Source organism: Callospermophilus lateralis, chromosome 13 (assembly GCF_048772815.1).
Source record: "Callospermophilus lateralis isolate mCalLat2 chromosome 13, mCalLat2.hap1, whole genome shotgun sequence".
NCBI classification, from domain to species: domain Eukaryota; kingdom Metazoa; phylum Chordata; class Mammalia; order Rodentia; family Sciuridae; genus Callospermophilus; species Callospermophilus lateralis.
In genome coordinates this window covers 58,711,690-58,722,996 of record NC_135317.1, presented here as the reverse complement: position 1 = coordinate 58,722,996, position 11,307 = coordinate 58,711,690, and the positions used below count along the sequence as shown (strand labels likewise).

The window sequence follows — 11,307 nt, the reverse complement described above, 5'->3', positions numbered from 1 at the left end:
AGTGCTACTTCCCTATAAGGAAGCAAGGCAGCACCATGAAGGCGCTGATGGTGTTCACTGCTATAATCCTAGCACCTAGGTGTGTGTGGAGCAGAGTTGGCAAGCAATACATACTCATCTAATGAGAAAACTTCCTAGCTGGTCACAGTGGCTCATACCTGTAATCTCAGAGACTCAGGAGGCTGAGGCAGGAGGGATTACAAGTTCCAGACCTCAGCAATTTAGACCCTGTCTTAAAAAAAAAAAAAAAAAAAAGTATGCATGTGTGCTGGAGATATAGCTCAGTGGTAGAGCACCTTAGGTTCAATCCTTAGTACAAAAAAAAAAAAAACTTCCTGAAGCTAACATCAGGTATCCAGTCACTTATCCAGGTGCTTAATAACTCAATCTACAACTAGAAGATAGAGGTTGTAGCATACCTTCCCATAAATAAATATTACTATCTACATGGTAGAGACAGGAAACAGTTGGTTCAGATATTCCAAGTTCAGAACTATTTCACCTGAAACAATCTTTCCATTCCTTGGACATTTATTTAAAGCCTGGAAGAAGAAACTTATGGGAAAATATAGCATACAAAGAGAACATTACCCCTGTCATTTTAACATTTCTTGACAATATGAATTTAACTGATGTACAACAGCCTTCCTGTATAAATCCAGCAACAAATATTTTGGTTTCCTGCAAACAAAACAAAAAAGAAAAACAAAATACCTCCTTCCCTTGGGTTAAATTGTAGGAATTCTTTGCTGGCAGCTAAGCTGAGGATTTTTTGCATGTGCTTTTAAGATAGGATCGCATATTTTATGTGTTCTGTATAGCAACCACGGACACTTAACATTCATTAAATAATAATGAAACAGGTTTGGATTATTTTGTTTCTCCTGGGTCTGTTCCTCACTTAAGTGACCTTGGACCAATCCATTCCTTCCCTCATATCTGATTTCCATTTATCTGTTTCAGGATAATGTTTATGACTAAGATGCTTTTGAGGTCTTCAGATTACAAATAGTAGTGTCCTTCATCTGTGAAATTTGTCTCCTTCACCATCCCATGGGATGGCTTCCTGACACTTCTACGGAAAACCTGCACAGACAGTTGTAGAGCGTTGTCAATATCTAGGAAGGTTCAGCTGTTTGCTAGCCAATCAATCAACCGCCAGTTAATGAGGATAGCTTGAGCCATGAAGTCTGTTCTGCACGTTACCGAGAATTGGAAAATGGTTAAACATAATTCCCAAACCATGTTTCCCTTATTTCTGCCGTTTTCAGCCCCTTGCAAACTACGGTGAAGCTGACAACACTGGACTACGCTATTATATTTGGCAAGCCTCTTTCCGAAGTAATCCTACCAAATACTGAGACGGTTACAAGGCCCACTCTGGCTGGTAGGACAAACTCCCAGGACAGGCCCTGTACAGTTAACGTTGTATTCCATACATTGTTTTAGAGGCTTACAAAATACAGCCATCTTGCATCAGGCACCCTGGCCCAGGGAGAGGGCGAGCCCCGTCCCCTGGTCCGGCAAACAGTCACCTCCGAGGGGATGACTGTCCACCGCGCAGCCCGAAGCGCACCTTGGCTGCCCGCTCCGCCGCGGCTGGAGTCTGAGCGGATAAAGTTGTCCGCGGGCACTCAGCCCGACCCGCAGGACCCGGCCGCGCTTAGCCCGGAGCGACAGCGGGAACGGGACCGCCGGTCCGCCCGCCAGCTGCTGCAGCAGCCCCATCCGAAAGTGGGCGCGGGACGCCAGGTTTCCATTTGCAAGCTTCCTGTTAGGGAGTATTTTCAACTGGGGCGCGGCGACCTGGTGGCCGCGTCCTCCTCCCCGCCCCCACGCTGCCCGGGGCGCCTCGGGGGCGCGCGCCAGAGCCCGCGCGGGGGCGGAGCGGCCCCTCCCCCCGCATCGCCCGCAGGCCAGTTCCTCCGCGGTGCCTCCTCCCCTCCCCCTACTTCCCCTTCGGCTCCCCAAACCTAGGCTTCGGGGTCTCGATGACGTGGGCGCACGGAGTGGAGTGGGAGTACAGGACCGGGGGCAAGAGTTAGATGGGGGCGGGCGGCCATCTCGGCGGGAGCCGGCGGCCCCTCGGCGTGTCTTTTGTGTTTGTACACACACCGCGCGAGGCGGCAGGGAGGAGGGAGCAGGCGGCCCGCGGGGGAGGGGCGAGCGCGCGCCAGCGAACGGGCGCGCGGGGGGAGGGGAGAGGGCGGGGCGCAAGCGGGGACTCGGGGGCGGAGCCGAGCCTTCCCTCCATTGTGTGTGATTGGCTGGCGCGCGGCGCGGGGGCGGGACGGCGTATGTTGGGGGATAGCCTCGGTGTCAGCCATCTTTCAATTGTGTTCGCAGCCGCCGCCGCGCCGCCGTCGCTCTCTAACGCCAGCGCCGCCTCTAGCTCGCCGAGCTCTAGCCGAAGGAGAAGGGGGGTAAGTTTTCCCATCTGCCCGCTTCTCCGGAACCGAGCCTCGTTTGCCGTCAGCCCTGAGCCGGGCCCTGCCGTTACGGGGAAGGGACCCACAGCCCCTCTAGCTTAGCCCACAAACTTTTTGGCCCAGAAATGGAGGTGAGGAGTGAGTTTGCCTCTTCCCCCAGGCGGCGGCGGCGGTTCTCCCGTCTCTCGCCGCCTCAGCCCTACAGCAGCAACGCGGCGCCGAGCCTGCTCTCCCTCCTCCCGCGCCCCTGGCTCCTCTTTCTTCGGTGAAATCCCGCCTGATGTCCCTTCCCTGGACCCCAAACCTTCACCACGACCCGCGCGGGTCCCTTAACTACCGCCCCCGGGTCCCAGCCCCCAGTTTTCGGGCGGGAAAGAGGTGGAAATCGCCGCGGCTTCCCACCCTGGGGTAACTCGCTTTTTGCTGCCTCCCCACAGTTGTTGCTAAGCTTCACCATCTTGTCTCTCTTCTCTGGTCACCGACCATATTTTTCCCCCGTTTCTCTCTTCCCCATTTTAAAAAGGGAGGAAAAAATTTAAAAGAAGGACATTTTTTTCCTTTTTTGGAGAAGTGGAAACTTGATGCATTTGAAATGCAAAAAAAACTTTTGCATTTTGGAGGGCGGCACGTGGCAGAGGATCGAGGTATTTTCGAGCGATTTGGTGTTTTGTCTCTTTGGAAGGGAATCGGATACGTTTTGCGATTGTTTCCATTTTGTTCTGGTCTTGGAGCCGAGTTGGTGCCTGAGCGAAGCGGGCAGGCTGGAGGGACCCTCTGCCGAGGAACCCGGAGGAAGCAAAACCAAAAGTTTATGTGGTGCTTGGGGTGGACGGGTCGGTCGGTGTCGTGCGTTAATTAAAGACTGGGTGCGGGGCACTTTTATTTCATTGCGAAGCTTGTGAGGACTGGACGCGAAGACAGTGCTTTGTAGAATGCTCAGTGGTGGTAGCTGTTGTTCCCCTTGTTTATCGAGACGTCTTTTTGTCAACATTAACTGTAAAGATGCAAAACCAAGAATGTTTTCAGATATTTACAGCAATCCATTAACTGCCAGACGCGAGGGGGGGTGGGGGGGGTAAAACCTTTTTTTGCTGTAATTTGACTCGACCTTTCAGTGGTTTGTGGCTTCGTTCTTTTGACTTGTTTGTGGCTCGAATGTTTACAGACATTTCTAATTTCTAATTAAAGAAATTAGATCAAAGGCTTTTATGGGGCTTTTTGTTTTGCCTTTTGTCGCTCAGAATTGGCATTTTGAAAGACGACTGGTATTAATACTAACAATTTTCTAGTACTACAGTTTGTTTCAAGAAGTCATATTTAGGTGATAGGCGTAATCCGCACCCTTTCACATTATATAACATTACGGACTTTTTTTCTATACTAATCATAGTTTCCAGATTTTTTGGGGGGGGTAGTGACAGGGAAACTTGGATGTTTAGTAGTTGCAATATGGTGAATTTTTTTATTTTATTTTATTTTTAATGCTGGTAGGTAAGTAAGGAGGTCTTTCTACCATGGCTCGTACAAAGCAGACTGCCCGCAAATCGACCGGTGGTAAAGCACCCAGGAAACAACTGGCTACAAAAGCCGCTCGTAAGAGTGCGCCCTCTACTGGAGGGGTGAAGAAACCTCATCGTTACAGGTATTAAAGGAAGAAATGGGACAGTCTCCTGTAGTATCCAAATAATGTAACAACAAAGATGATTAACAGTCGAACTTTATTTTAGGGAAACTGTTGTGTTTCTTTTTGAATATTTACTACTTGAATGCATATATGTGTGTGTGTAATTTAGTATTGGATCTTACTAGAAACATTAATTTTGAAGTCATAACTGATCTAGAGGCCTAAGGGGATCTAATCCATCAGTAAAAATATTAATGGGATAAGTTAACATTTAGTCAGCTGTTAGTATTTTTTGAATAATAAAGTGCTTTTTAAATTTTTTTCTGGTTAGCCGTTCTTGCTTGTGGTAAAACATTAATCAAAATTGGGTTGTTAATAAAGTCCCCATCCCTCATTTAGTTGATTGGTTTATTTCCTCCTTTATTAGCTTAAATTTGAGTTTGGTCTAAGCAATGTTGTTAAGTACATCTGCCGTTAGAGGGCAGAAGTTGTTCATAATTAGGTAGACTGCAAATTTTACAGTTATCCTATTCAGTGGAAGAAACAAGTCGGAATTAGGTAAAATTTTTTCGTAGACAATTGGTTTAAAGAAGCCAGGCATAATAGTGCACTCCCGTAATTCCAGCAACTTGAGAGGCAGAGCCTGGCAAGTTCAACATCAGCTTCAGCAACTTGGTAAGACCCTGTCTCAAAAAGTGCTAGGGATATAGCTCAGTGGTAGAGCATACCTGGGTTCAATCCCCAGTGCTACCATCCAAAAAAAGAAAAGCTAAGCTTCCAAACTTCCAAGAAACACTGTACAATCAGGAGTATACAAATTTCATTATTCGTGAGGGATAACAGAAGTCATAATACAGGTATTCTTTTAAAAAGTTAAAAACCACTTTTTAAATGACATTGGGTTATGTTCACAAGTCTTTGAGGGCTTTTAAAATAATCTAGGGTGCAGCTATATTAAAAAAGAGTGGTACCAAAATGAGAAGCAGCTAAAGAGTCTTTATTAGCAGCCTGGCTAAGTAATATTTAATACTAAGGCTGAAGAATACCTGGATGGTTTGTTTTTAGAAAAATTATTGCATTTTTTTAAAGCTGACCACTTTTTTGTGTGGTAACAATTTCTTTAATGTTAATTTCTTTTTTTTTTTTTTAAGGCCTGGTACTGTGGCACTCCGTGAAATTAGACGTTATCAGAAGTCCACTGAACTTCTGATTCGCAAACTCCCCTTCCAGCGTCTGGTGCGAGAAATTGCTCAGGACTTCAAAACAGATCTGCGCTTCCAGAGCGCAGCTATTGGTGCTTTGCAGGTAAAATGGTGGGTGGGGAAGACTCTTGAGAGTTTTTCTTTGTGCTGTGTTTAAAGAATGATTTTAAATCTTTGCTTATGTTCAAGTAGTTGAGTCAGTGTGAAAGGTAGGTGATTTTAATGTTGAGACTTGGGAACGATTAAGTTACTCAAGGTTATGCATACAGAAAATGGCAAAATTTGAACCCATTGGATTCCAAAACCTGATGCAGATTCCATTATACCATTTAAAATTTCTAAAAATTGCACTAAAAGCAATGTTCAAAGACAAAATTCTGGTTTGGGTTATGACTATAGTAGGTCATTAAGATCTGGAACCTAGAGGTCTTTTTGGTAGACCTGAAGAGATAAATACAATGTAGAGCTTAATATCTAGACAGAATAGGTGGCATTAAAGAATTATGCATTAAGTTAAAAGTAGTGAGTAGTAATAAAGGTTGAATTGATGATAGTGAAGATAATAACTGGACAAGTTAAGAGGGCAGGGATTTGAGGACTTGTGGTTTGCTAAAGAGGATTAATTATGGATTTCCACTTAAATGGAGAGCGTACTAAGCTTACTCTTAGCTTCATAGTGTGGGACTTTGAGAAATAACTGTTCTAGAGGCTGTTATATATTAAAATAATTGTGACTTAAAGATTAAAACTTGAAATTAACAAAAAGAGGAGCCTGGGGATATAGCTCAGTTGGTAGAGTGCTTGCCTTGCATGCACAAGGCCCTGGGTTCAATCCCCAGCACCACCAAAAAAGAAAAAAAAATTGATGATAAGGTATGTAGTGTGATTAACATCAATTGTTTTTATATTGTATGGTTGGCATTCTTGAAAATGTGGTTAAGATTGCCATCTCCTCAGGAGTATGGGGCAAAGAGTGATTAAAATGCAGATTCTAGGCACTATTGTAGACCTGAATCAGACTGGGAGGAGGGTCTAGAATTACATATATTCCATTGGAGGATTTTTAGACTGCTGTTGCTGTGAAAATAGGGCTTTTGCTTTATATGTGAGAAAGATTTGATAGGTGGATTCTACCCTGAAGTGTAATTGGTTGAGCTGTTTCTATGGTTAGTCTAAACTTCATTTGATTGGTGAATTCCAGTTATAGGCACCCATTAAATTCTCACTGGGTTGAAATTACTGAAATTTCAACTACTAAAATCTTTCCATGCTGTTACTTAGAACTACTAAGTCAGAACTTTTCTTAAGATTTCAAAGATTTATAGGTATAAAAATACTAATTTTTGTTTTTGTAGTTATTGTTAATAGGACTATGTTTAATATAAAACTATACTGAAAATTAGCATTTTTGAGCTTCATTGTCAAAGTATTAGTGTCAGTAATTCAGTCTTAAAATTGGGATTACTTAATCTGGGTTAAAGGCTTTTGTCTTTAAAATTGTTCGTGTGTAGATTTCCTTCATTGCTATTATTCAGTTATATGTTTGTCATTAAGTTTGGTTTTACTGGTTTTTGGCCAAATGTTTACATCTGCCTGTATTTCTAGCATTAATTCTGATTTTAATTAGAAAGAATAATCTATTATTTCTTTTGCTTTGTTTGCTTTTTTTGTTTGTTTTGTTTGTGGTGCTGTGCATCGAACCCAGGGCCTTGTGCATTCGAGGCAAGCACTCTACCAACTGAGCTGTATCCCCAGCCTTTTGTTTGCTTTTTTGAAGCATACTCATTAATTCTCTTTAAGATATAAATTGATAATTTGCTGATGCAAGTAGTAAAATAGAAGATAGCAGTTGATATAGGATTCTGAGGCCCCCCCTTTTTTTCCTTTTTTCTGTTTTTGCTTTAGAATCACTCAGTTTATAACTTTAAATACATATTCCTGTGTTCACAGAGGATGCCCAAAACCTTGGACAGCACAAAATCCTGTATATGCCATGTTTTTCCTAGATGTACAGAGCTATGATAAAGTTTGTTTATTAATTAGGCACAGTAAGAGATTAATAACAGTAACTAATGGTAAAATGGAACGATTATAACAATGCCTTTAATAAATTTTGTTTAAAATTTTATGAACTGTTTCTGGAATTTTTCATATAATATGTTCAAATCACAGTTGACCTGAAAGTGAAACCATGGATAAAAGAGGGTCTGTTGTGTAGCTGGAGGAGGGACAGTCAGTGAGTGGTAGAGAAGTTACTCAAGAATTTGCCATAGATAATAAAAAATTGACTAACTTATAATTCTAGTCTTTGCCTTTAATGTCTGACACTTTGAACTAAAATATTCTCCTATTAAGAGTGAACACTGCGGGCTGGGGGGATATAGCTCATTTGGTAGAGTGCTTGCCTCTCATGCACAAGGTCCTGGGTTTGATCTTCAGCATCATACACACACCAAAAAAATGAACACTGGTGTTTTGAAACGAAAGAGTCATAAATGTATTCAAAATGTTGTAAATTTGACATTTGTCTTTAAGTTGTAAGGTCTTTTGTTATTTCAAAATTAATTACATTCACTGGTTTCAAAATAATGTAGTAGTCAGTCTTTAATCCTCTCTATAGTCAATGTTTAAGGGACGTTGGAACATTGGTAATAGAATAAGAACTACATTTGCATGGGCAAACCCTCCTCCAAGTTGACCAGACACAACCTTAAATACTAGTAGTTGGGATCTAAGACAGCAGTGAGAGCCTTAGCTCTGCCATACCACATCTGAATTGTATCAAACACACCAATAAAAGATACCACTCTAAATGGTCTCAGAACCATGTACCTGTTGACATGACCATATAACAACTTTTGTTGCATTTCATAGAAATATTAAAGGAATGCCTAATCCTAAAATGATGGGTTGAACAAAATTAAACTGATTTATTTCTGAGGAGCTTCATTTGTTTTATCTATGTATTGTGAAGCCCATGAGAAGGCTACTATTTGCCATGTTTTTAGCCCATTTCTAGACTGTACCAAGAATGAGTCCCTGAATATTGAAGACTTGATTTTGATATGGTTGGAAAAGATAAGATAGAGTCAAATTGCATAGAATAGATACTTTTAAGATTAGAGTTAGACACAAAAACCAACTAGCAAATATCATATCTACTCGAGCAAGGCATAAAAATATTAAAGATTTGAGGGGCTGGGGATATAGCTCAGCTGGTAGAGTGCTTACCTCACATGCACAAGGCCCTGGGTTCAATCCCCAGCACCACGCGCACGAAATACGAATGCCAGGGAAGTAGGAGTTCAAGGTTACCTGCACTAGAAACGTGGACAGAAGGAATGCTTGCTTGCTTTTTCATGGAGTCTTGAACTAAATCTTAAGGCTAATAAGATTTAGTTCTTAATAACAAATGCTAAAGAATGACGTAAAAATAGTAAAATTTGGATGCAACAAATTTTTACGGAAGAGAAGCAATAAAGCTAAAGAGGATGAAGGTATAAATATGAAGGTCTAGTTCCAGTGGTATACCACTTGTCTAGTATGCAGAAACCCTGTGTTGAATCCCCAGCACCAAAAGAGTAAAAAGATACATTTCATAAAATGGAAAATGTAAACCTTTTGAGTTAGTTTTTGTCATGTTCATGTTTTTAAAAGTGGACTCCTGGTTTTATTGTGAAGTCATTGGAGGAGGAGGGAGGGGTGTGCTCAGGATTCAATCCAGGGCCATTAGCAGGCTGAACTACTGAGCTATGTCCTCAACCCCTGCCCTAAATAAATCTTGATCAGAGAAACAGCTTTTCCTTATGGAGAGAGAAGAGGACCAAGGAACTTTTCATTTGATGCTCTAAATCAGAAACAGTTGGACTGGTGACAAAGTGGTAATTTTGTCATCTCAAAATGGATGGTTTTTTGTTTGATGCCTTGGATTGAACCCAGGGGCACTTCACCATGGAGCCAATATCCCCAGCCCTTTTTATTTTGAGATAGAATCTTGATAAATTGAAGTGGAAGTTCCCCTTCACATGCCAAGTGTCAGTGATTCATACAGCCAAGTTTTTGAGTGGTAAATACACAAATGCTGTTACAGATTGGGATCTTCAGAAGGGTTTAAGGTGGGTGCAGTGTTGTATATCTATAATCCCAGCTCTTCAGGTGGCCAAGGATGAAGCTCAGTGGTAGAGTACTTGCCTAGCATGTTTTTAAAGCCCTTAGTTTAGTCCACAGTAACCTTCCCCCCACCCCAGCCTGTAATGAATACTAGAAATATATAAGTATTCTTATAAAACTTGTTAAACAAGATAGGACTAGAAGTGTATCTCAGTGGTAGCCCACTTGCCTAGAATGTGCAAGGCCCTGGTTTCAATCACCAGCACCACAAAAGTAAAAGAATTAAAGTAAGGATCATGTATGGTAGAATCCAGTTAACTGTATTGCACTATTGACAAGATGAAGGTTCAGATATTGGAGTGAGTAGGATTCAAAATAAGGACACCAGGCTGGCATGAGGTATTTGAAGATTCTTATTAATAAGTGATTTGACTTGTGTAATTTCATGAGGACTTACAGACAAAGGTAGGTTTGTTGTAGATGGACACAATACCTTTATTTTATTTATTTTTATGTGGTGCTGAGGATTGAACCCAGTGCCTCAAACGTGCTTGTCAAGCGCACTATTACTGAGTCACAACCCCAGCCTCTAGACATACAAGGTTTTTTGGTTTTTTAATAGGTTTTTAAATGTAATTATTTGGTTAAAAAGTCAATATCTTGTGAAGTATATTTTTTTAGGATTCAAAAACTTGATTATAGTTAATGTGTCTTAACTGTTTTGGAAATAACACCATTAATAATTTTTCTTGTTGCAGGAGGCAAGTGAGGCCTATCTGGTTGGCCTTTTTGAAGACACCAACCTGTGTGCTATCCATGCCAAACGTGTAACAATTATGCCAAAAGACATCCAACTAGCACGCCGCATACGTGGAGAACGTGCTTAAGAATTCACTATGATGGGAAACATTTCATTCTCAAAAAAAATTTTTTTTTTCTCTTCTTCCTGTTATTGGTAGTTCTGAACGTTAGATATTTTTTTCCATGGGGTCAAAAGGTACCTAAGTATATGATTGCGAGTGGAAAAATAGGGGACAGAAATCAGGTATTGGCCGTTTTTCCATTTTCATTTGTGTGTGAATTTTTAATATAAATGCGGGGATGTAAAGCATTAATGCAAGTCAAAATGTTTCAGTGAACAGGTTTCAGCAGTTCAACTTTATAACAATTATAAATAAAACTGTTAAATTTTTCTGGACAATGCCAGCATTTGGATTTTTTTAAACAAGTAAATTTCTTATTGATGGCAACTAAATGGTGTTTGTAGCATTTTTATCATACAGTAGATTCCATCCATTCACTATACTTTTCTAACTGAGTTGTCCTACATGCAAGTACATGTTTTTAATGTTGTCTGTCTTCTGTGCTGTTCCTGTAAGTTTGCTATTAAAATACATTAAACTATACTTGCTTTTGGTCTTTATTAATCAACCTTATCCATACAATTAATTCAAAGGTTCCATATTAAAAACTGATTTTAGTTACAAGTGCTTCGAGACAAAACTATTGAGGTGTGGAGTATAAGTATAAGCTTAACATGGAAAGGAAACAAGGCTTTATTTCTTTTTTTTTTTTAGTTGAACACGATATATTTATTTATTTATTTATTTTTATGCGGTGCTGAGGATCGAACCCCGGGCCGCGCACATGCTAGACGAGTGCTCTACCACTGAGCCACAACCTCAGCCCTTTATTTCTAATTTTTAAAAATGTGTAGATGGTAAATATTTGCCAAAACCAGATCTTAACTCTGGACATACATTGTGTTGATTCTCAAACCACCTGGAAATAGTTGAATCTGTGTTGAATACTAAATTTACACTCACAAAAGTACTATGCTGTTAAATTTAACTCAAAAAGTATCAGTGTATTATTGCAGCTCTGGCTGTTTTATGATGTGTACTTGTTAACCCTGCAAGTACTAATAGTTCATAAGCTACAT

General features: G+C 41.0%; 1 protein-coding gene and 1 non-coding gene across 2 annotated transcripts; both read left to right on the top strand.

Moving 5' to 3' along the window:
- Positions 1-2,318: 2,318 nt before the first annotated feature.
- On the top strand, positions 2,319-10,771 carry H3-3a (H3.3 histone A). The gene is made up of 4 exons (XM_076873094.1): positions 2,319-2,423; positions 3,921-4,071; positions 5,205-5,358; positions 10,124-10,771. The coding sequence occupies exons 2-4, from the start codon at positions 3,944-3,946 to the stop codon at positions 10,250-10,252; spliced, it is 411 nt and encodes a 136-aa protein (XP_076729209.1). The 5' UTR covers positions 2,319-2,423; positions 3,921-3,943; the 3' UTR covers positions 10,253-10,771.
- Trnaa-ugc (transfer RNA alanine (anticodon UGC)) lies at positions 6,030-6,102 on the top strand. The gene has a single exon. It is a non-coding gene; the product is annotated as a tRNA-Ala (tRNA).
- Positions 10,772-11,307: the final 536 nt, after the last annotated feature.